Below are 22,016 nucleotides of genomic sequence, written 5' to 3'. Positions count from 1 at the left end.
TTTGCATGGTTTTGTGCAGACATGTTACCTCATGAGATCCAAGGCTTTCAAAGTGGTAAAGATGTCGGTGTCGGACCTCTTTGATTGTGGCACCATGTGGACTTGTGGAGTAGATATTAGTTCCAGAGGAGTGTACTGTTTCCATCTTTAGGGCTGAAATTTTTATTGTTAAGATTACAAACAAGTTCACATGTCACTGACATTGCTGTGCTGGTTCCCGTCATTTAACATTAACTAACAAGACTGGAAAGATGTACTCTTTGGAGTACCCAAGTTCCTAAGATGTTCCCCACACTGCAAACTGCTTAACGCTATCTCATTAAATGTGTCTAAGAACAATAATTAAACAGTAAATAGTACGTAGTCCGACATCATTTTCCAATGTTGGTTTGCATTGCTGCACTTTGTGATTTATATTTATAGTAAGCATTTTCTGGTGTACTTTTCTGAAGTAAAAATTGTTAAGTTTGGCCATTATTTCAGTCTCATTGTGTTTAGGCACAAATCTGAAGAGACTGGAATTGAATGGGACACATTAGATTCTGGTCAGTGCTGATGGTGTTAATTTATTGTGCAAAAGAAATACAGAAACTTCATTACTTGTTTGTAAAGAGTTTGTTCAGATAAACACAGTGAAAATTCATACTTTGTTGTCACCAGAGTGCAGGACAAAATCAAAATGTATATACATCTTGCAAAGATGTGACAAAGTTCATTATATTTGGGAATGGCAGTAACAAATCAAAACTTTATTAATCAGGAAGTTAAATTTGGGGAATGCTTGCTACCATTTGATACAGAAATATAGTTCTTCCCCCCCACCCACTTTGCTCTCCTGTGTGCGTGTTTTTTTTTTTATAGTTTATTTAATGACACTTTCAGTAGCTCGGACTATATAGTGTCGAATCTATGTGCGTGCATGTAACATCGCCTCTCACATAACGATTGTCTGAGCGCAGATTACTGGGAAGAACGTTTGGAACTAAAATATATGAAATAGCTGGATGATTGATAAAATGACAATGAGAAATGCCATAAGATATATTCTTCACTAAATATTATTAGGATGGTCAGATTGAAAAGTGAGAATTAGTGGGTGTATAGTATGCATGGAGGAGATAACTAATGCATACAAAATTTTAGTCTGTAAGTCTGAAGGCAAGTATGATATGGAAATAAGATGAGTAGGTGTGGGCTGGACTCCTCTGGTTCCAGATACAGACCAGTGGTGGTGGGGCTCTTGTGAGCACAGTAACTGACCTTCAGGTTTCATAAAAGCCACACAACTCAAAATCGCACAAATCAAATTGATAAACTGTTAAGTGGAACATGTCACGCAGTTACGCATGTCAGCAACACTGGCTCATTCAAATCAGTTTATTTTGCCTATTTTAAGTCCATAATGAAGTATGGAATAGTTTGTGGGGGTAATTTATCTTACAGCAAACAGATAATTCGTTTTACAAGAGAAAATTATTGGATTTTTAATGGCTGGTGTCAAACGTAGAAATTCATTCAGAAATCTTTTTAGAGATCTCGGCTCTTCCGTGTGAATACATATTCTTATATTTTCATCGTAAATGACAAAGAACATTTTCAAGCCAATTCTGCTATTCACATTGTCAGCACAAGGAATGAGAATCAGCTTCATAGACCAATTTCTGACCTCCCATGTTTTCAGAAGAGCGCGTGTTGTGCTGGAATCAATTTTGAACTTTTGTCTACAGTCTAGTCTCACAAGTCTTATAAATAAAATGGCATCGAAGATTCCTTTCCTCTGTTTTTTTTAATTTCTAATTTTTACAATCAGGTCATAATGTTTTAAGGTTTTCTTGTCGGGTAGTATAACTTAGGCACTGCATGAAATAGGTGGATTTAATGTAAAATATCACTTCTTCATTTGGAATTTCTGCTTATATTGTGTGAAATCTTTATAATTGTTCTTTTATATATCTGTTGTATTGTGCGTCTTATCACCATCTGGATAACTTACGGACCTACGGCATGTAGTGAAGATATATGTGCGATTTTCTTGATTAGTTGAGTGACTATTAGCTTCTATAGAATGATTTTGTGATTTTAGTTGTTGGTATTTGTTAGCAGCTTTAGGCTATATTTAAGTCAGGTGTGAGATATTTTTGATATGTTTGGTTTTTCCTGTGTTGCAAATCCCTGTCAAGTGTGAATAACTTGCGTCGAGGATGTGCGTGATTTCAGATGTCCTTAATGGAGCAATATTGTATACTTTTCCTTATTCTCCATTCTCTGTCTTCACAACTTGTGTAATTCTCGTAGAAAGCATTTCATGCACCGTTGAAAATCTGAGTGGCCAGGTGATAATGAAAGGTGTTGTGCTACAGTGTGCATACAGTCCAGAAAATATCTGATCAGACCTCATACCCGGCTTTGTGTGTCGTAGTGTATTAGTCCACTGATTTTAATCAAGTTGTATATTTTATTATGCGTGTTAGTTGCCAAGTAACTGATCATGTTAACATAAGCGATGGAGTGATGATTTAGAAGCGAGGAAAGTAATGACCATATCCTTGAACTCTCTTACACTGTTCTGTGACACTCGCCGTATGCACTGGATTTGAAAATTATTTTGAGAGAAACACTAGATATATGTAAAGATGGTTATTTTGGGTTACGTGTCAGTATGAGAATTAGGTCATTATTTATTGACGTTCTGGGTGAGTTTAACAAATGTGTTGGTTTAATTTTTCTAATTGGTCGAGTGTCTTTCACTAATGTCAGATGCGCAAATGTGGAGTCAAAAAATGCTATCTGTTTGATGTTGCCAGCATTGAATGATTTTTTCCCCCTCTGCTCGACTTGTACCGCTCATCCCATAATGAGGATGGCTTTTGGCAGTGTTCTCGCAGTCTGTTGGCTGTCAGCCATGGCCTTAAGAGTTGGTAGTAAGACAACAGAGATCTATCAGAGCAACATACCGGTTCTTTTAGGGACTGCTGGGTGTAATTAACGTTTTATGACTACACGAGATATTTCAATTGCTGACTTTTGTTTTGTTCTCAAGCTGTGTCTGAAAAGCAAGTTTGATACCTTTAAGTTCATGTAAACATCTGTTTCATCCAACTAAAGCAAATCTGGAAAGAAGTCCTTGGGATTCAGTGGAGTATGTATTAATGCCCATTTATTTGTATGCAAAAACATATTAAATAATTTGTAATTGGCAGGTGTAACAGATCCCTTGCACCCAATTTTGATCTGTTATGTCCTAGAAACTTTCACGTTAATTCCTCAAAATGTTTCTGGAAAACATTAATTCTGTTAAGACACACAAAGACCTTTTTGAATTTGTTGTTATGAAACCTGGACATTTTGAAGGTAAAAGTTTTGGTCATTGTATAGTGTGTTGTGTCGAACCAAGGAGTGGGATTTTAGGATTGGAATTAATCATCATAATCTAGTAGATGAGACATGCTGTTTGTTTCCACCTCATGTCTCTACGTATCTCTGTCATCTTACAGCTCCCTCTGCCGTGTTCTTAATCCTGTGTGAGGGCTTTCCTTACCCACTGTTCTCATCTTTTCTACCCTCTTCTTGGGTATTTTTCTGTGGGTGCTTATAAATGCAATCAAGCCATGTAATTGTACCCTTTGTGACTGTCCATCTTTATGCTTCTCTGTGGATGCGGTTTGGCCAGTAGTTGTTCACTGTTTTATACTGAATGTTGTCGGACATTATATTCAGAGTATTAGTATTTTGTAAATAGTCTGATACATTTACAGTTTACTTTCTTATAAAAGGCCGTGGCTTGATGCTCAAGTTGTAGGAGGCTCTGTGTTGTACTTTTATCACTTGATAGTTGCAGAGTCTGTAATTTGAACATGATGTACTTTTCGTTACATTTAAACTAGAGTTTGTTGATCACCTGAAGTGTATATGTTAGCATTTCATATCTTCTTTATATTTTCATCTTTACTAAATAGATTACCTTTAGTGGGAACTGATTGTAAGTAACGTACATTTTTAGTTAATGCCTTTTATTTTGATCACATTTGGTAGTGCATCTGTAACAGCATGTTGTTGGGTGTTTGTCGCTGTGCAGGAGTTGGTCTAATTTAAAACAACAGCCAACTTATTCTACCTACTGCAGCACTAAATATAACTCAGCTAGGGTCAGGTCAATCTGGAACATTCCGTGCCAACACATTCCATAGAGAACAAAAGAACATTGGGCATGCTGACAAGGTTCAGCAAAATTATGCATTGTACAGGTACAATAAGTTCATAATCTGATTGTACTGGGTCACATAAGTGCTTTTACTATGTGGTTTCTTGTCCGGCCAAGATATCTTGTCCCAGGTAACCAGATCTTGCTAGAAAAAATGTTTGTACCTTGCAGAGTCTGCTTGCGTTGCATTGTCCGCTCAGTGATTTTGATTTCCAAAGGCTTTCAGTTATTCAGTCTTCTATCAGCAATTTGTTATTTACTAGTTGATATTATTAACATGGTCCTATATAAAAACTAAGAGTGTGTCATGTTATTAATTTATTTCAGGAGCTATTATACGAGAGCATTTTATATTCACACGTTTATGCATGTAATACTTTAATAGCACGAAGTGTTTTTAAAGTCTCCAAATTCCTCTTCAGTTTAGCAGATTGCTGTCATGATATTTACATACCTTTACTGATTTCAAATTGCTGTAAACATTATTGTTTTTATCATAGTGTAGAGTGTGAGGTAACTGCTACAAGTACTTACGTGTCTATCATTATTTTAAAATTATAGTTTGCTTAAATTTTTTCCAAATTTATCATAGAATATTGATTAAAATTTGATTGTCATGGAGGTTAATTTTTATGACTTGCACACAAACAAACTAAATAAGCTCTGTTTTATATCTGGAGTGTGAAAGTGGTTAATATTGTCATTCTTTTTCTATGGCTCTCCGGTCCGTATTCGGTTCACGGCCTCCTCAATTCTCCTCTTCCATTCGGTCCTCTGTTAGGTCTGTCTGTCCGAGGCTTTGATTGAGGTTTCGAAACATCTTCCTTTTTACGGTGCAAGGTCGTTAGCCTTGCGACCAACCCCCAACCTGGAGGACCAGGGTACCTCTCTTAGTCTGACCTCTCCCCCTCGACCAATCTGGCTAGGGAGGCCCTACCAGTAGCTATGCTACCGGCAGCATAGCTCTTGGGGTCACTGAGGTACTCAAGCCCGACCACCTCGACAAGGTGCAGGTACCACTAAGTGGGGTATTGGCATTCTAGTCCACTGAAAATTAATAGTTTGGTGGCAGAAACAGTTTGAAGATTTGTCTGAGTTGAGGTTCTCAAAGCAGTGAATATGCTGATAATGGTCTTTGCATTGTGACTTTGTGTTTGCCAGCATTCCAATACAATCTCTTACAAGGTAGCATGGCATAATCCAGAACACCACAGTCAATAATGTGAAGATGTTTATTTCACAATTCTAACAATAAATGGCACATAAGAAGTCAATTTGCATTGCAGACAAACATTCTAATCAACAGATGTGAGTGTATTGCATGTTTAACGTCAAATCCTTGGTTGAAGTTAATCTTTAGGAACCATGTGTCACAGCTTATTCATAGTCTAGTTGACAGCGCATCACAGTAGCGTACCCCCTACATTGACAACTCCAGAGTTAAAAAATGTTGATGACTGGTTTATAGCTGGTTGTGACTATGTTTCTTGAAGTCTGGCTAACAGTCCCGTGGAGTTGGGGGTTTAAAATTCATTATTCTTGTATGACAAATTAAATTTGCAGCATTTGTGTGCCCATCTTTTGCCCGGGTTGCTGATATTTAACAATTATGTTCACATTGCATTTAGCTGTATGTGAATATGGCAAGGAGATCGTCTTTGTTTTCAGGCGGACACAGGTTATTGATGTGCATTGCAGCATTTTCTGATCACGTGGACAATAGAGAGTAACTTTGTTCCTGTCTTCCTATTTTGATTATCTTGCTTTGTGTATGTTTCTTAATATGTTATTTGTTCTTTGCAGGAAGTTGGCAGTATCATCGGCAAAAAGGGTGAAATTGTGAAAAGATTTCGTGAAGAGGTATGGTTAAAGTTTTTATTCATAATATTTTCTCTTCCTTAAATGTGATAGTTTGTATAGTTTAATTTCCGTGTGGTATTGGTTTTGGAGCCCCACAAATTTTTTTTATTTAATTAAATTTTTGTACTTTTTTATTTTGCTCTTGCTTTTATCTCAATCAACTGAACTGTCACTGACAATGTAAGTGCAGGTACGTTTATGAGACTGCGAACTGACAGTGAAGAAAGGGGAAAATAAAATTCTGTGTCAAAGAAAGAGACAGTGAAGTATCAACATACTGAATAATTTTTTTTTTTTTGGATATTATCCATCGTCTAGTAAATATAAAACGTAAAACGACGTTTCGGAGATGGGACTCTATCTCCGGAGATAGGGATTAGCTCTATCTAGTGGGCCCAACTGTGTAGGAACCTGAAGACGGAGATAGAGTCCCATCTCCGAAACGTCGTTTTACGTTTTATATTTACTAGACGATGGATAATATCCAAAAAAAATTTTTATTCAATTGACTCTTCACCATCGTCAAGAAGTTTTAGATTTGATATCAACATACTGTTGTAGCTAGAAAGTTAGAATAGGGTTCCCTGCTAAACTATAAAACTGGAACCTAATTGTAAGCTCCTCTCAGTCGGTGGGGTCGCCTTCTAGAAGATATATATAATTTGCTACCACACTTCAAACAAAAAAAACGAGAGTACTACTAGCGAACCAAGAGTCTCTGAATCAATGAACCATACCGATATCCATTTAAAGATCAAAATAAACCCACAATGAATTTGATATAAGGTCGGTGAACAGAAAAGTTGCGTTGAATATGTAATTGAGAACGCGACAAGGCAAATACTAGCCGTGGTTGAAGCTCAGGGATTCTGTACTTGTTATTAGCAATGCCAAGTCTTGAAAACAGCCCATTGAAGGACAAATATATTGATCTTGGTACTTTATGAAACAAGGATTCTTGTAAAGTACTTCTTGCAAATAAAATTGTCTTCAGTGATATTTGATCGTAGAACCTTTGAGCAGGAAATTATGGTAAAATAAAATAAAAATCTGCTTCTTTCACATTTCTAGTCTCACCGGTGCATCGCAAATAATTACGGTGCTAATGTGAGTAATACTTTTGGCTGCTTAATGCAAGGTTAATGGCCGTGAAGGCTTTACAGGCAACAGATATTGTGCGTTGTCTTTCAAGTATCACAGTCTACATATTTTGATATCCATATCCATTTGCTCGTGTTTTGAGTTACACGTGGAAGTTGTGAAACATATAGTTGAATAACAACAACTGCTCATGTAAGACTTGAGGTTCTCACAGCGGTGAGTATGAAGATTTCCGTCTTCTGGGTTGTTGCGCTGTGTAGTCTGGTCGATGTTAACCAACGTTTCAGAGGTCATACTGCCTCCGTCATCAGGGCGATGAATATTCATCGCCCTGATGACACAGTTTAAATGAGTGAATGTACAAATACACCTTCATTTTGTTGTCAAATCTGCTGACATGACTTGAAAAGTCAGTAACAGTAATTCACATTAAGCAGACATGTTATTGTATTTGTATAGTGGAATAAATAATAATAATAAAGGGATGGTAGAGATAAGCTACACATGGACAAATATGAGGAGATTACAAATTAGTGGCTGTAATTATGTCATCAGTTGTACAGTTTTATCACTTACAGTTTGGAATTTATAAACTTTGAAGTCCTTGCCTTTTGTTGCGCTGAGTGTACCTGATAAATAGATTTAATAATTCTTTCTTTATCTCTCCATTTAAGCGAATTAGTTTTATTTACTGGACCAATAACTTTGCTGTCTCAGATTTGGCATTCTTACTGAAAATTTACATATCCTTATGCTACCTATACGGTGGTCTAGCAGTTAGAACGCTGGCCTTGTAATCCTGGGGTCTTGGGTTCGATTCCCGGCGGTACCCGAATTTATAACTTGTGTTGGGCAAGGCCGTGGTCTAGGCAACACGGAGTTTTCCTCCGGGGGCTTCCCCGGTTTCTCCGTGGCATCCCAACAATTACTCCATTCACACACAGAAGAAGGCAATGGCAAACCACTTCTTGATCATCTGCCAAGAACGTATATGAACAGGTCCCAGTCCGAGAAAAGGATGGAAGGATCTTGTTCATATGGACCTGTCGTCAGACTGAACACTAAATAATAATAATAATAATAATAATAATAATAATGCTACCCATATTACATTTGTGTGGCTCTAATTGTACCTTAGGTGCTTGCATGGTAATCTACATGTCTGATATTTTGGGAACTCTGATTGTACAGTGGCTGTTTACTGATTTCATCTAGACTCTTGACATTTAGGCCCCTGGCACTAATTCTGCCTTTGCTACAATTACTGTTGAAGTCTTGTCAAAGAAGTATCTGGACATGGAGTCATAATTTTTTTTAATGTTTCTGTGGTGAATGCATGGTGCACAGCTGTAGCGCATTTTGTTTCATCCCATCCTTGGTGGTGCCAGAGTACTACGAAAGTCAAAACTATGAATGAACGTTGCCCCATCCGGTACAATCGCTGATGGCCTGAAATATATGTCTAATATACATTTCTTGCATTTATATGTATGGCTCGATGGAACCCAGTGTCTGAAAAGTGACTGTTGAAATCCCATTAATCCTTCAGTTTGTTAAAAATGTCGTACTTTAGTTCATGCTGTAAACTGGGTTTATTTATGCTGATATATGTGCCCCCATATCAGTAAGAAATATTAACTTAGGTTCTCTTCCTTCCTTTAAAACACTGTGTAATGTGCTTATGCTAGTGCAACCCACTGAATTCTCCAGCTGACTGCTCACATTGCCTGTTGACCTGTTCTTCTGCATCTGCTTTGATCCTACTTTTACAGTTATGGGTAATTTGACCCATACTCCAGCAGGCAAAGCACCTTATTAGCTTCCTCTCCTCTGTTTTTATCACATGTGCATTGTACCTGGACCTGCAGTACTTTCTCACATCCAAGCACGATCTGATTTGAACGGAGTGATGGAGAACTTGCCTCTAGCGTTGCTGTGCGATTGGTAGAGAGGAACTTGTGCGTGCTTTACACACACAATATTTTGGAACACTGCGTTGCTTCATTTTCAATTTATATAATCTCTTTTGTCCAGGATGATTAAAATTTATTTATGGAAGAGATTAATTAATTCATAAATATAACAAACAATACAGTGGCCTTTATAGTTCGCTAGCCAGTGTAATACTGAGAAATGGTTATTAAATAATGGTACTATTTCCAATGAATTTGCTCCAGGTCGACAGATGCACATCCCCCCCCCCCTCCATTGTGGTGTGCAGAAGGTGATTTCATCTCCTCTTTGTTTACATCAGTGTTATGCTTGATGAGGATGATAATTCAAATTTTCTAATGCTGTTACTTAAGTTACATACTTCTTGGAGTCACATTAAAACCATAAACAATAGTCTTGAAATTTTCATTATTTTAATATCACTTCTTATGCGTATTTACACAGTATAATGCTGGTGTTGGAGGGGGGGGGGCAGCTTCAGTACCTACATTGTAAGTGAAATTGGCATTTATCTAATTTTGGAATCTGTGGTATTATATATATTTACACTGCTACTGGCACAGACCACTAAAATTGCCTACATTTATGCCTCTTACGGGAATAGTCATGTATTGTACTTTGTCAGAATTCCATTTTTTTTTAGAACATGTAGCTTAATATTAACCGGATTTAGCCAATGAAGGTGTTCAATATCAGTTTGTTCTTCTAACCACTTTGGCACCTAATTAATATTTTCTCACTTTCGGTACCACCGCTTCTTAGGAATCATTACCATTTTCTGCTGATTCAGTTCCTGTTTCAGTGGCTTCAAGATTGTAAGTTGTCTCAGTATTTGTCACGGAAGCTGTATTGTCCTTGTTATTAAAATCCTGTATGACCGAAGTTTCTTCATCTACGTCAATCCAAAATGCCAGGTCTTCTGCATGTAAATTAGTACCTAGTGGATCACACGCAGCCTTTATGCCTTGTTTTTTTAAATATAATGAACATCATCTTGTCTACTGAGATGTCATCTTTTACAATACACTTTTTTTCCAGCAGTTTGCAATAGTAGTTGGCATAATTTTCTCTAAAGCAACCCAACACTATGCACAATCCTTCAGCGTTACTGTTTTCAGAAAAATTCTGTAATATGCAATTCAGAGTTTATAACTCTGCCAAACATCCCTCGCCACAATAGTAGGCTTTGCAGGCCAAATAAAGTAAAAAGGTGCCATGTTTAAATTTAAAAAATTCTTGTATTGAAAAGCATTCATATGCTATTTTTATGTTTTAGAGTGTGCAGCCACTGGAATAAATAGATGGATACTTTAGTCAGAAGTATATATATAAAAAAGCTCTAATTCAACATTTGTCACATTGTTCCCACCTCATTCCTGATATGCAGAAAATCATGTCTGAATTTTGGTTTAATAGCTGTTGAAGTATATTTCTAGACATTGATAAATAGGTTTTAATGTTGCAATTTTTGCTTGCAGTCAGGTGCCAAAATCAACATCTCTGATGGCTCTTGCCCTGAACGCATCGTCACAGTCACAGGACCAACGAATGCCATTTTCAAGGCATTCACACTTATCTGCAAAAAATTTGAAGAGGTAAGTCTTAACTGTTTCATCTCTAGTTTTCTTTCCTGTTCTAGGTAGTCTCTTTGGCATTCACATCCACAAGCACATGCGGAGTGCGCATTGAAGTTGCTTTATCCATCCATATGCAAAAGCAACTTGAAAAAACCTCAATGCAATTGTGTGAAATTTGGTATGGAAGTTATGCTATTGATTTCTAAGAACCTGAAAATTAAAGTATACAAAACAATAATCTTGCCTGTTGTTTTGTATGGGTGCGAAACATGGTCTCTCACTCAGAGGGAGGAACACAGATTGCAGGTGTTTGAGAATCGGGTGTTGAGGAGGATATTTGGGCCTAAGAGGGAAGACGATGGGGCGTGGAGAAAACTGCACAATGACGAGCTTAAAAATCTGTACTGCTCCCCCAGTATTGTGAGGGTGATTAAGTCGAGAAGAGTGAGATGGGCGGGGCATGTAGCGCGCATGGATGGGAGAAGAGGTGTGCACCAGGTACTGGTTGGGAAACCTGAAGGGAAGAGACCGCTGGGGAGACCTAGACGTAGATGGGAGGATAATCTCAGGCGGGATCTATGGGAGATAGGAGTTGAAGGAGACTGGATTTTGTTGGCCCAGGACAGGGTCCGGTGGAGGGCTTTGGTTGGTTCAGTGATGAACCTTCGGGTTCGGTGAGCCATCTAGTTAGTTAGTTAGTTATGCTATTGAAGGATACTCCAAAATCTTCCAGTGCCAATATGGGAGATGCTCAGAACTTGTAAGGTGGGAGGACTATCTGTCATGATGATGTGGTTACCCACGATCCTCCTCAAAGACTGATGCATCATCACAGATGATGCTGCAATTAAAATGTAACACAAATGCATTCTTGCAACTGGCAAAAGTAAAATTTTGTTAATCATGTCACCGTGCCATGATAACTTTTATCCTCCTGTGTGTGTTCATATTCTCATGGTGGTGAATAAGAAGAAAAATTGATGCATTTGAGCTTTGGACTTGGAGGCAACTTTTAAGAGTACCATGGACTGCCAAGAGAACAAATGAATCAGTTCTTGAGCAGATTAAGCCTGACTGTTCCCCTGAGGCCACGATCTGCAAATTAAGACTAAAGTACTTTGGTCATATCATGCGAGCCGACAACAGTCTAGAAATATCGATAATGCTTGGAAAAGTGGAAGGTAGTAGGCTCAGAGGAAGACCCAGGATGAGATGGATTGATGGAATCAGGGAACTCTGTGGAAAGACCATGGAAGAACTGAGGACAGTTACTAGAGACAGAAGACGCTGGAGGGATTTTGTTGATAATGTCACTAGGGGTCGGCCCCGACTCAATGGTAACTGAACTGCCTTCTGGGTTGTTGCATAATGTAGTCTGGTAGCATTTTACTGCCATTTCAGTGGTCCTTGCTGCCTCCATCATCAGGGTGATGAGTGCCCTGGTGATTGGTGCAGAAAGAACCTCTGAAATGTTAAACTATCAAACTACACAGCACAACAACACAGAAGGCAGCCATCTTGTGTGCTGCACGTGGGTATAGTTATTGTCCATCTTGGCTGACAAACATTGGTAGACTCTCTAAAATAAGAAGAAAATTTTGTTATCTTCATCAGATAGTGATATAGACTGCTGTTGTCAATAAAAAGTTGTTAGAGTCTCATTAGAGCACACTTTGTATTCCAGTGGGGAATTTAAACTTTACTTGTTTTGGTAACTTGTGTCACTAGATGGCAGAGGAAATACATGATGTTTGGAAGTTTAGGAATCTGCAGAGCATTATTACTGTGATAAAATTATGTTAATTCATGATTTTGTTTTATTTTGAATCACTATTGCCTTATTAGTTTGTTTGCAAATATTACTTTTCTGCTTTTACTTCAGTTTTCAATATTAATTAATACAATAATATGAAATGTTAAATTAATGAAATGAAAGCAGCGTGGAACATCGTAAAAAGATTGACAGGTAAAATACATCCACCAGAACAGATGCCATCTCTTCTTGTAAATGAAGGAAAAGTGAAGCAAAATTCAGCTGCCATTTCTCACCCTAGTCTCCTGGTTAACTGCTAGATGGCTCTGGCAGTCAAATCAGGATTAAGTAGAAGTTATGCAGAGTCAGTGGGCTGGTCACTCACTACTCATAAATGCACTCTTCAAGACCAAGAAAACCTCCAAAAAGAGAGGAAAAAAGCGGACCCTGCCAAAGCGAGACAAATGCTAAAGAAAAAGACTACAAGAAGTTGCTGTATAATATAGTTATTTTTCGAATTAAATGTATTATATTTTATGCTGAAATTACAATTTTATAGTTTGTAAATTAAAAAAAATATGCTATTTTTGTATGTAGAAAGAACAAATAGAAACATTTTGAAGTATAGTTTCTGAAAAGTGGTATCAGCCATGAAGCAAGGTTACATTCTTTAATATAAAATCTGTTATAAGTAAAGTTTTTTTTATAAAAACATGTAATAATGTCATAATTTTTTATTGTATCTAGAATCTAGCATTACAAGGGTTAAAATCAAGGATGTTCTGAGTGCCCCTGTTTGTGTGAAAACACGCACCATATACCAAGGACCAGAGTGGTGTATTCTTCTACACTGGTAACAGAGAGGTGCCAAATTAATGTGGAAGTTTGCAGAGCTACTTATGGAATTTGTAAATTTGTAGCTTTGAAAACGTTGTACATTTTTTTCAGATTCTGTGTCAGGAATTTAACCGCACAGAATGCCAAAATTTTATGCAGTCAAAATAAATGTCAGATCATTTCTGTAAACTAGATAATGAACTTTCTTTGGTGCTGTGACATTGAGAATTCTTTTTAAAAAAATGAGGTACTACTTCAATCCTCTCTTTCTTTTTACTTAATGGGGCCGTAGGTTTTGGTCTTTCAAGTCAGTTTTACAAAGTTTATAAAATATATAATACAGTTCAGACCTAACCTGGGACATAGTTTGAGGAAAAATAGAAATTTTGTTACAAGATCCCAGTTAAATAGGTTTTATAGTGGATTTTGTAGCAATATTATCAGTCCTGGAACCAAATATATTTCCTCTCATGGGGCATCTTCCCAATTAATTCTTGACTTAGGCTCGATCACCTTGCAGTTATGAACACAAAATTCTGCATATCTGTTGGTTTACCTTAGAATAATATCCACTGATTCACCATAAAAAAGTTGCCTGAAAGTTTCTGATACAAGTAGGCCCGTACATGCGGGTGAGCGGGCCATCATTTTTAAAAATTCAAGCATATCATTGCACAAAATAAGCTGGTGGTTGTAATATTAATTTGGCACACTTCATGAACTAGGCTATCAGTTATGTATCTCTTTCTTCTTTAAATGTTGTAGAAATCTTTGGATTAAATAGCTTTTGTAAGACTTGAGGTTCTCACAGCGGTGAGTATGAAGATGTCTGTCTTCTGGGTTGTTGCGCTGTGTAGTCTGGTTGATGTTAGCCAACGTTTCAGAGGTCATACTGCCGCCGTCATCAGAGTATGAAGATTTTCGTCTTCTGGGTTGTTGCGCTGTGTAGTCTGGTCGATGTTAACCAACGTTTCAGAGGTCATACTGCCTCCGTCATCAGAGTATGAAGATTTCTGTCTTCTGGGTTATTGCGCTGTGTAGTCTGGTCGATGTTAACCAACGTTTCAGAGGTCATACTGCCGCCGTCATCAGAGTATGAAGATTTCCGTCTTCTGGGTTGTTGCGCTGTGTAGTCTGGTTGATGTTAGCCAACGTTTTAGAGGTCATACTGCCTCCGTCATCAGAGTATGAAGATGTCTGTCTTCTAGGTTGTTGCGCTGTGTAGTCTGGTTGATGTTAGCCAACGTTTCAGAGGTCATACTGCCGCCGTCATCAGAGTATGAAGATTTCCGTCTTCTGGGTTGTTGCGCTGTGTAGTCTGGTTGATGTTAGCCAACGTTTCAGAGGTCATACTGCCGCCGTCATCAGGGCGATGACCTCTGAAACGTTGGTTAACATCGACCAGACTACACAGCGCAACAACCCAGAAGACGGAAATCTAAATAGCTTTTATTTATTTTTTATAATAAGCCTAATTTTGTAGTGATGGGTTCTGAATAATAACATGGTACTTGGTGGAACTTCATTGAAAACCTGAGAACTTTCAGAATAATGTTGCATTGAAGCGTAGTAAGTTTCTCCTTCTCTCTTCCCTGTACTATTGTGGTTTCTGCAGATTTCAACCTGTCACATACCACAGTCTTAATGTGTGCTTCCTAAGTGCATTAACAATATATAATTAGGCATATATTATGTTTTACCCAGTATTCTCAGTGATGAAAAGTGGTCACGGGACAGGTTTTTTTGTGTTAACGAAGTTGTGTAAATACCCAATGTTGTTACCAGTTTCAGGAAATGCAGGGCGCTCCCAATGGTTCGGGCATCCCTCGTCCCCCAATCACACTGCGTCTCATTGTACCAGCATCACAGTGTGGTTCCCTCATCGGCAAGGGAGGTTCTAAGATCAAGGAGATTCGTGAAGTGACCGGAGCATCAATACAGGTGGCATCAGAGATGCTGCCCAACTCAACTGAACGAGCGGTGACCATCTCTGGCACCAGTGAGGCCATCACACAATGCATCTACCACATCTGTTGTGTTATGCTCGAGGCAAGAATTGCTATACTGAACAATTTTATCAGTCCCTACGTGTTTTTGTAGTCGTATAGTTAGAATGAAGGCAGGGTGGGATGAGAACTAGGATTTGTGAATACATAAAAAGTCCTTATTCATGAAATGATGTTAGTCAGACGCCATTATTATCTGAAATTGGTTTTATATTATCTCTCAACAATCATATACGTCTATTGTTTGGTGTGAATTCTGTAAGAGGAATTATATTTAGTATATTTCCCTTGATGAATTAAATTAGATGTTTCAGCCTTTATCCATTTCTGTCTGTTGCATCATTGCTTGAACTTACAACACACTTTTAGATGATTTCCCAGTTCCATATTATAATTAGATAGTGTCAAGTCTCTCTTAGTATTCTCTCAGTGTCATGATATGTACTGGTCATTCACAAATGTTTTCTTAAGTAACTCTCTTGGTAGCAAATTTACTACTTTCATATATATCACCTTACAAATGTATTCATCAATTCCTTTGCCATTGGTAATTTCTCTTCTCATATGAGGAATTTCTGTTTCAGAATGCAGCAGATTTCTTTATGTTTATACCATCACACAGACGTCTGTTTCTCCATGTGTCAGAACAGTCTTTTTCAAGTTAATACTATATATATAGTCCTTGAAAATGGTTGCGTATCTTGGAAGTGTTCCATTTCACATAAGATTTATCTTGTGTAGATGGACATCTCCATGGATACTTTACCGACGCATGTGCTTTGCAGACAAACCACACTTGCGTACCTTCTTTCGAATACCACAATCTACATATTTCGGTAACCATTTCCAGTGACTCTTCATAGGAATTCCACATACTTATATAGAATATGACTGCACAGTCTAAATGAGTATTTGCGTGAATGTGACATGCACATTTAAAAGAACAATATGCCAGCAGGTTGCCTTGAATTTGTAATGTCTTCTAAACTTCAGCACTAGTTTGTGCGTTAGCAACTTGCTTACCACTGAATATAGATATTAAAGTCTGTACATTTATTTTGCCACGAGACCTAGCCCCTTGTCTTGGAAATGTTATTAACAATAATTAATATTTTTGTTCAAATTGTGTGAACGTATTAGTGTCTTAACATATTTTGCATAAATAATTGTAATTAATGGAAAACAGAGAAAAACCACATGTGGAGGAATGCAAGATTATGAATGACTGGGATTATTATTCCAGCTGTACATGTACATCACTTTTGGCCTAGGGTTTAGGAAAAATTTAATGCTTGGTTTCTCCCACAGAGTGTACAAATTTCAGAAATCCATGTTGCATTATTTTCTTCTTCTTCTTCTTGTTGCAGTCCCCTCCTAAAGGTGCCACGATTCCCTATCGTCCCAAACCCCAAGTGGCTGGGCCAGTCATCCTAGCTGGCGGACAAGCTTATACTATCCAGGGTAACTATGCCGTGCCTGCCCATGCCGACGTAAGTACAATGCCCTTGTTCCCGGGCTTGGCTCCGGTTGCTGCCGGACACACCCCGTTGGGCCTGCCCCCCTCCCCACTCCTCCATACCGCGGGGCTGGCGGCAGATCCGCTGCTGAAGAACGGACACTTGCAAGCTGCATTACCGCCCGCGCATCTGGCCGACGTAAGTCTTTGGGTGCAGCTAACCCCCACCCCCCCCACCCCCAGTACACATGTACACATCTATAGTTATAATTCCCCCACCTCACCCCACCTGACATCTTTGTGCAAATGCTAAATGAAGGAAAAACTTGTGAGTAGTCAATACCACGTGTGTGGTAACTAATGTTGAGTCATATGAGTAACTGCAGGGATCTGGCAAACCAGGTTTTTCCTTCAGGTTTATGTTGCTGCAGCTTCCAGGGTGTGGTGCAGCTAACATCTGCTTGCTAATCTTATGTTGCCCTGGGACCTGGAGCTTGTTAATTTATTAGTTTTAGGTGCAATCTCCCATCTGTTTGCATGTTTCATCCCGATCGCCTTGCGTTTGATAGTAACATTCTAAAGAATAATTCCCTGGGTGTGGAATCGAGATGCAAACTGTTCTTCTTATCACGTACCAATGTCTTGAAACTGCTTTGAATGGAAATACGTGTTTCAGGGTGATGGTTACTTCTTGTGCAATTTTATTACTTCTCACCAGACAAAAAAAAACTTTGCTTTATGCTGCTTTTAATAACGAGAGAAAAATATATTAATTCTACCAATGTTTATGGCATGAAATTTCTTGTGTCCACAAAATATACCTATAGGCCTTCATATATTGCACTTCATTGCAATGACTCATTTTGTATTTGTTTATCTGTGATATCTTCTTGTTCGGAATAAAATGATCAGAATTCCTGTAACTTCTCTATAATAAGGTTTTATGGAAGACTGAGGCCATGCTAATGAACTGCAGCCAGGAGTTTGCACCTCTTTTCATATTTGTGTCTTCCTTTTTTACCCTCTCGTTTGTACAATTTTAGGGGATGCCAGACTAATATGCACTAGGATCTGGTTTATGTGTGTAACTTATTTTAATATTTGGAAGGAAAATTGTGTTCTCTTGTGTAGTTGGTGTGGCATCCGTGGACACACGGTCTTACTCAAACACCCCTTATTTGGTTTCGTGCAGTAGTTGGAGAAGTTGGCTTACTGTGTTGTCATGTAAGCTTATGAATCTTTTTTCTTGCAATGAACATTTTTCTGGTTAAACATTCTGCTGCTTTGTTGGAGCTCCTCTTCTGGCACTCAGTTCACCTAATCCATGCAGGTCCGCCTCTGTATTCCTGTGACCGAAAATTTTATACATGGGGAAACAAGTAACATAGGCCTATATCGTGCATGGCTTTTTCCATGATCTTTTTTGCACACCATCTCTTGTTTGTTCATGGCACGAGAAATTTTAAGTGGGGTAAAATTTATTTACCTGTTCATTAAGGCGATTGCACTGACCTCAGAGGGGAGGGGTCACCCAACGGGGTTGCCCGATCAACAGCCTGTGCAGGCCAGGATATGACACTCTAGATTTCTAGTTTCTGCTCATGTAAGTGTCCACACTTCTGTTTGTCGTGTCCCCCTGACATCTGTTGCCCTGCGTATTTGTAAACTTGCTTTAAACATTTCAGATCAGGTAAGCATAGGCAAGTGCATGCTCCTTTCTGTAGAACTATCATTTTACGTTGAGCAGAGGAGCTGTTGCCGGAAAGGTCTGCATGCAAGTTGTTCCCAGAGGAAATTACTACATGAATGAGAGTTCTTGCGTGGTCATGCAACCATGTTAGTGAAACCTTTCCAGTCCAGTATTGATATAGTAAACATTTAATGGACATAATGTAACCATTTATATCAACAAGTGTGCTGAAAATTGGTTTTTAATGTCTTTGCCATCTGTGTGTTTTACAGGTAATATCTGCATGTTCCTTAGCTGTTATATTTGAGGAAAGTGTTGTTTTAGTTTTAAATATATCGAGAGTAAGTTCAGATCTTAGAGTTGTCAGACGTTAATTGAAGCGTAATTTTATCGCAATGTGTTTGGAATGAAAAGTTCCTTCTTGTGGTGTCTGGAATAATCGGGTTTTACTGCCGACGAAAGAACAAGGTGCGATCTGCACCAAAAGTTTAAATTTTTTTTTTTACACAAGTACAGAATAGTTTCCATATGTTCCAACATTTGAGTGAAGAAAATAGTTATTTCTAACCCTAAACTATCAAATCTGAAGGTTTGTCATGATGGTGAATTATTTAAATAAACTTGCTAAACATCACCCGTCATACTAATTTTAATTAAATGCGATGTTCAGAGACTCGGTTAGAACCTGCACTGTTGGGCTCAATCAGTGGAGCTAGTCTTTATTTCCAGGCGCATTTGTCACAAACTTATAGGTCTGGAAATAAGGACTAGCTCCACCAATTGAGCTCAACAGAGTAGTTTTTACCTGATAGCAGAGACAGGTTCCAGTCTCCAAAGTGCTTAAATTACAATTCTGACAATATTTGTATCACTTTTTTAATGTGTGCCAATCCATGTTTTGAAATACTTGGGACTCAGTGATGTTCCAGTATGCAAAACTTACCGTTCTCTACCTTCATCATTGCGCTGTTGACCTAACCAGTTTAGTTGAGTGGTCAGTGTGTGAGGGAAGTAGAGCAAAGAAATCTGTAGCCTGTTCAAGTATAAGAAGTTTGTGTTGGTGACTGGACTGTTATTTGCAAAGCTGCAGCAGTCATTTAGGAAGAGTGCGGGCCGCACATGTGTACCACCTCTGTGAAAAAAACTAGTTAACAACAATTTTATTTTTGTTTCTAAATTCACAAAATTGCGGTACATACTTTCTGTGAAGTGTGAAGTTATACTAGCAAGTCATGGAAGTTGTATATTAAATTAGGAGTTTTATGGATGAAGTATGAAGAAGTTCTGCTGTCAGAACTCGAATGATCCTCCTGACCTCTTTTGTGACATTTTGACGTCACTACCATCTCCTTCATAAAGAAGGTGGGACTAAGTTTAACTATTGTATTTCGTCAGGTTTCCAAATGTTATCACACGTAGAACAAACCTGCATCCTGCAATTTATTTGGCATGAACACAATCTTGTCTTCGTATCTTACAAGATAATTATTGTACATTACTTTAAAGATGTTGTATTTGGTGTAGACTTTTATTTGTTTTAAGGATTGTTCATGTTGTAGACCAGTTTTTATAAGAAACCATTACATGCCGAAGGCAAGAGGAGTTAGTGGGGGCTGATAGTATATGATTAAAGAATTGTTTTGTTTTTTGTCCTAACAAGCTTTCTGTTTTGTTAACATTGTTGCAACCCAACTACTTTTTATTTTTAAAAGTGTGGACATTTACATGGTTGTGTTATTTTAGTATTATGATGTAGTATGGAACTTTTCTAGCCCTAGCCTTCGTTTTTATCCGCCGAGAACCTCTCCTTACTGCCAGAAGCAGTGGATAGATAACTATAAGTTGTAGAGGTTAAGGAAGTGAAACATTCTGCACTGACACAGAATGTAAGAAGCTGTGGGAAAGGAGTACAGGTGCCATCTACAGTCATATTGGTAGTTGTGTGCGTGAGAGAGTATAGGTGCGCGAGTGTGTGGATGTGTGTATATGTATATAAAAAATTTAACTCGCATTGCCTTGAGACTGTGTACAAGGTGCACTTAGTTTTTATGACTTTGAAAGACAATTTCACAGCAGTAGTGTCATATTAATTTGTAAGTTTTCATTGGAATTTGCTGCTTTTACTGTAAAGAGAATAGGTGTGAATTCAGATATATGCTGTGGTGTTGATGTATTACTCCTTCACTTAGGTACAATTTTATGGGTGCTTTTTCAGAATTTCTTCTGTTAAAACCACCATGAAACTGAATATATCCTAATGTTACCACAAAATTGTACATTGTATTACTAGCAGCAGGGCCCTCGTATTCACTGCATAGGTAACAATACAGATTTGATGCATTCCGTTCTGGCTGTGAAATGTAGCTCAAGGTTTAGACTTTGTTTTTCTGATGCTCTTCAAATATTTAAATGTAAATCATGTAAGTCAGTCTCTTGGTTATGTGATAGCACAGTGTACGTCTGTGTGTTGTGTACACATGGTTGATTTGTGAGGATGACATAAATGGATTAAAACTCTCCAGAAATGTAGATGTCAGAACTCTTCTTTTCGCCAATGACCAAGTCCTGATAACTGATTTAGAAATTTCATTATAGAAATCGATACAAAAAATTAGTAATGGTGGCTTCAAAATATAACTTAGTTGTCTACAGGCAAGACCAAAACCATGGCATTTAAAGGGCGAGATCCCATCAGATTCAAGATAGAAATAAATAGCACAATCATACAACAAATTAATATATTTAACTATCTTGGATGTACGCTATCATATGAAACAGAAAAAGGATCTCACAGTAAAATCATCAAAATATTTACAAGTTACAGGCATCATTAATCAGATCTTTAAACCCTCTAAAACCCGAACCGAAACTAGATTGAAAATATATAAAACTTTGGCCACACCTCCACTTCTGTGGATTGTGAAACCTGGGCAATAGAACAAAGTGACAAGTCAAGAATCACAGCATTAGAGATGAAGTTTTTAAGAAAGACGGCCAAATACACATGGAGAGATCATAAACGGAATGAAGACATCCACAAAGAGCTGCAAACAGAACCAGTATTACAAAAAATCACAGATACAGAAGGAATATCCAACTGTACGAAGAATGGATAAGGGCAGATTGCCGCATCTAATTTTGGAACACAAACCAATAGGAAGAAGAAATAAAGGATGCCCTTTAAAAAGATTCCTGGACGATTGAGGCCGGAGAGGGTCACGAGTCCCAGAATCCTTGATAGATGACGATGATGATGACACTGCTCAGTTATATCAAGACTTTTGGGCATACAGGATAGAATTATATCAATTCTTGTATTAATATGTCGAAAATATTACAGCTTTAGTTAGTTATGATGCAAATTTTTAAACAGTGTGGTGTATGGTCATATTTACCCTTTTTGTCTAGCCTCTAAGCCTACTGCATTTGGACATCCCTTGGGGTGCTTCGCAGAGTTGTTTGACAAGTCAGCTTCCTTCAGCTCTGTTTCATTAGTTTTGACGTCCCAGCTGTTCAGCAACCAAATTGTTCTGCCTCAACACATGTAGAATGAAGTTAACTTTTAGACTGACAGCTTTCTGT

At 38.0% G+C, this 22,016-nt stretch overlaps 1 protein-coding gene across 9 annotated transcripts in view; it reads left to right on the top strand.

Annotated features, from left to right (window-relative positions):
- Positions 1 to 22,016, top strand: part of mub (poly(rC)-binding protein mub) — a 105,394-nt gene that overhangs the window by 61,583 nt on the left and 21,795 nt on the right. For 7 of the 9 annotated variants that reach the window (XM_087348375.1, XM_087348374.1, XM_087348372.1 and 4 more), the window contains 4 exons: positions 6,005 to 6,061; positions 10,594 to 10,710; positions 15,068 to 15,331; positions 16,656 to 16,943. In XM_087348375.1, coding sequence (XP_087204501.1) covers positions 6,005 to 6,061; positions 10,594 to 10,710; positions 15,068 to 15,331; positions 16,656 to 16,943 — 726 coding nt within the window. The remainder of the gene's footprint in view (positions 1 to 6,004; positions 6,062 to 10,593; positions 10,711 to 15,067; positions 15,332 to 16,655; positions 16,944 to 22,016) is intronic. The other 2 variants (XM_022085694.2, XM_022085693.2) reach the window with 1 other exon arrangement.

The sequence above is a fragment of the Zootermopsis nevadensis genome, unplaced genomic scaffold (assembly GCF_977971745.1).
Source record: "Zootermopsis nevadensis isolate Lab colony 2312 unplaced genomic scaffold, Znev_1.0 Znev_ptg000013l, whole genome shotgun sequence".
Classification (NCBI taxonomy): domain Eukaryota; kingdom Metazoa; phylum Arthropoda; class Insecta; order Blattodea; family Termopsidae; genus Zootermopsis; species Zootermopsis nevadensis.
This window is presented reverse-complemented; position numbering and strand designations above follow the sequence as displayed.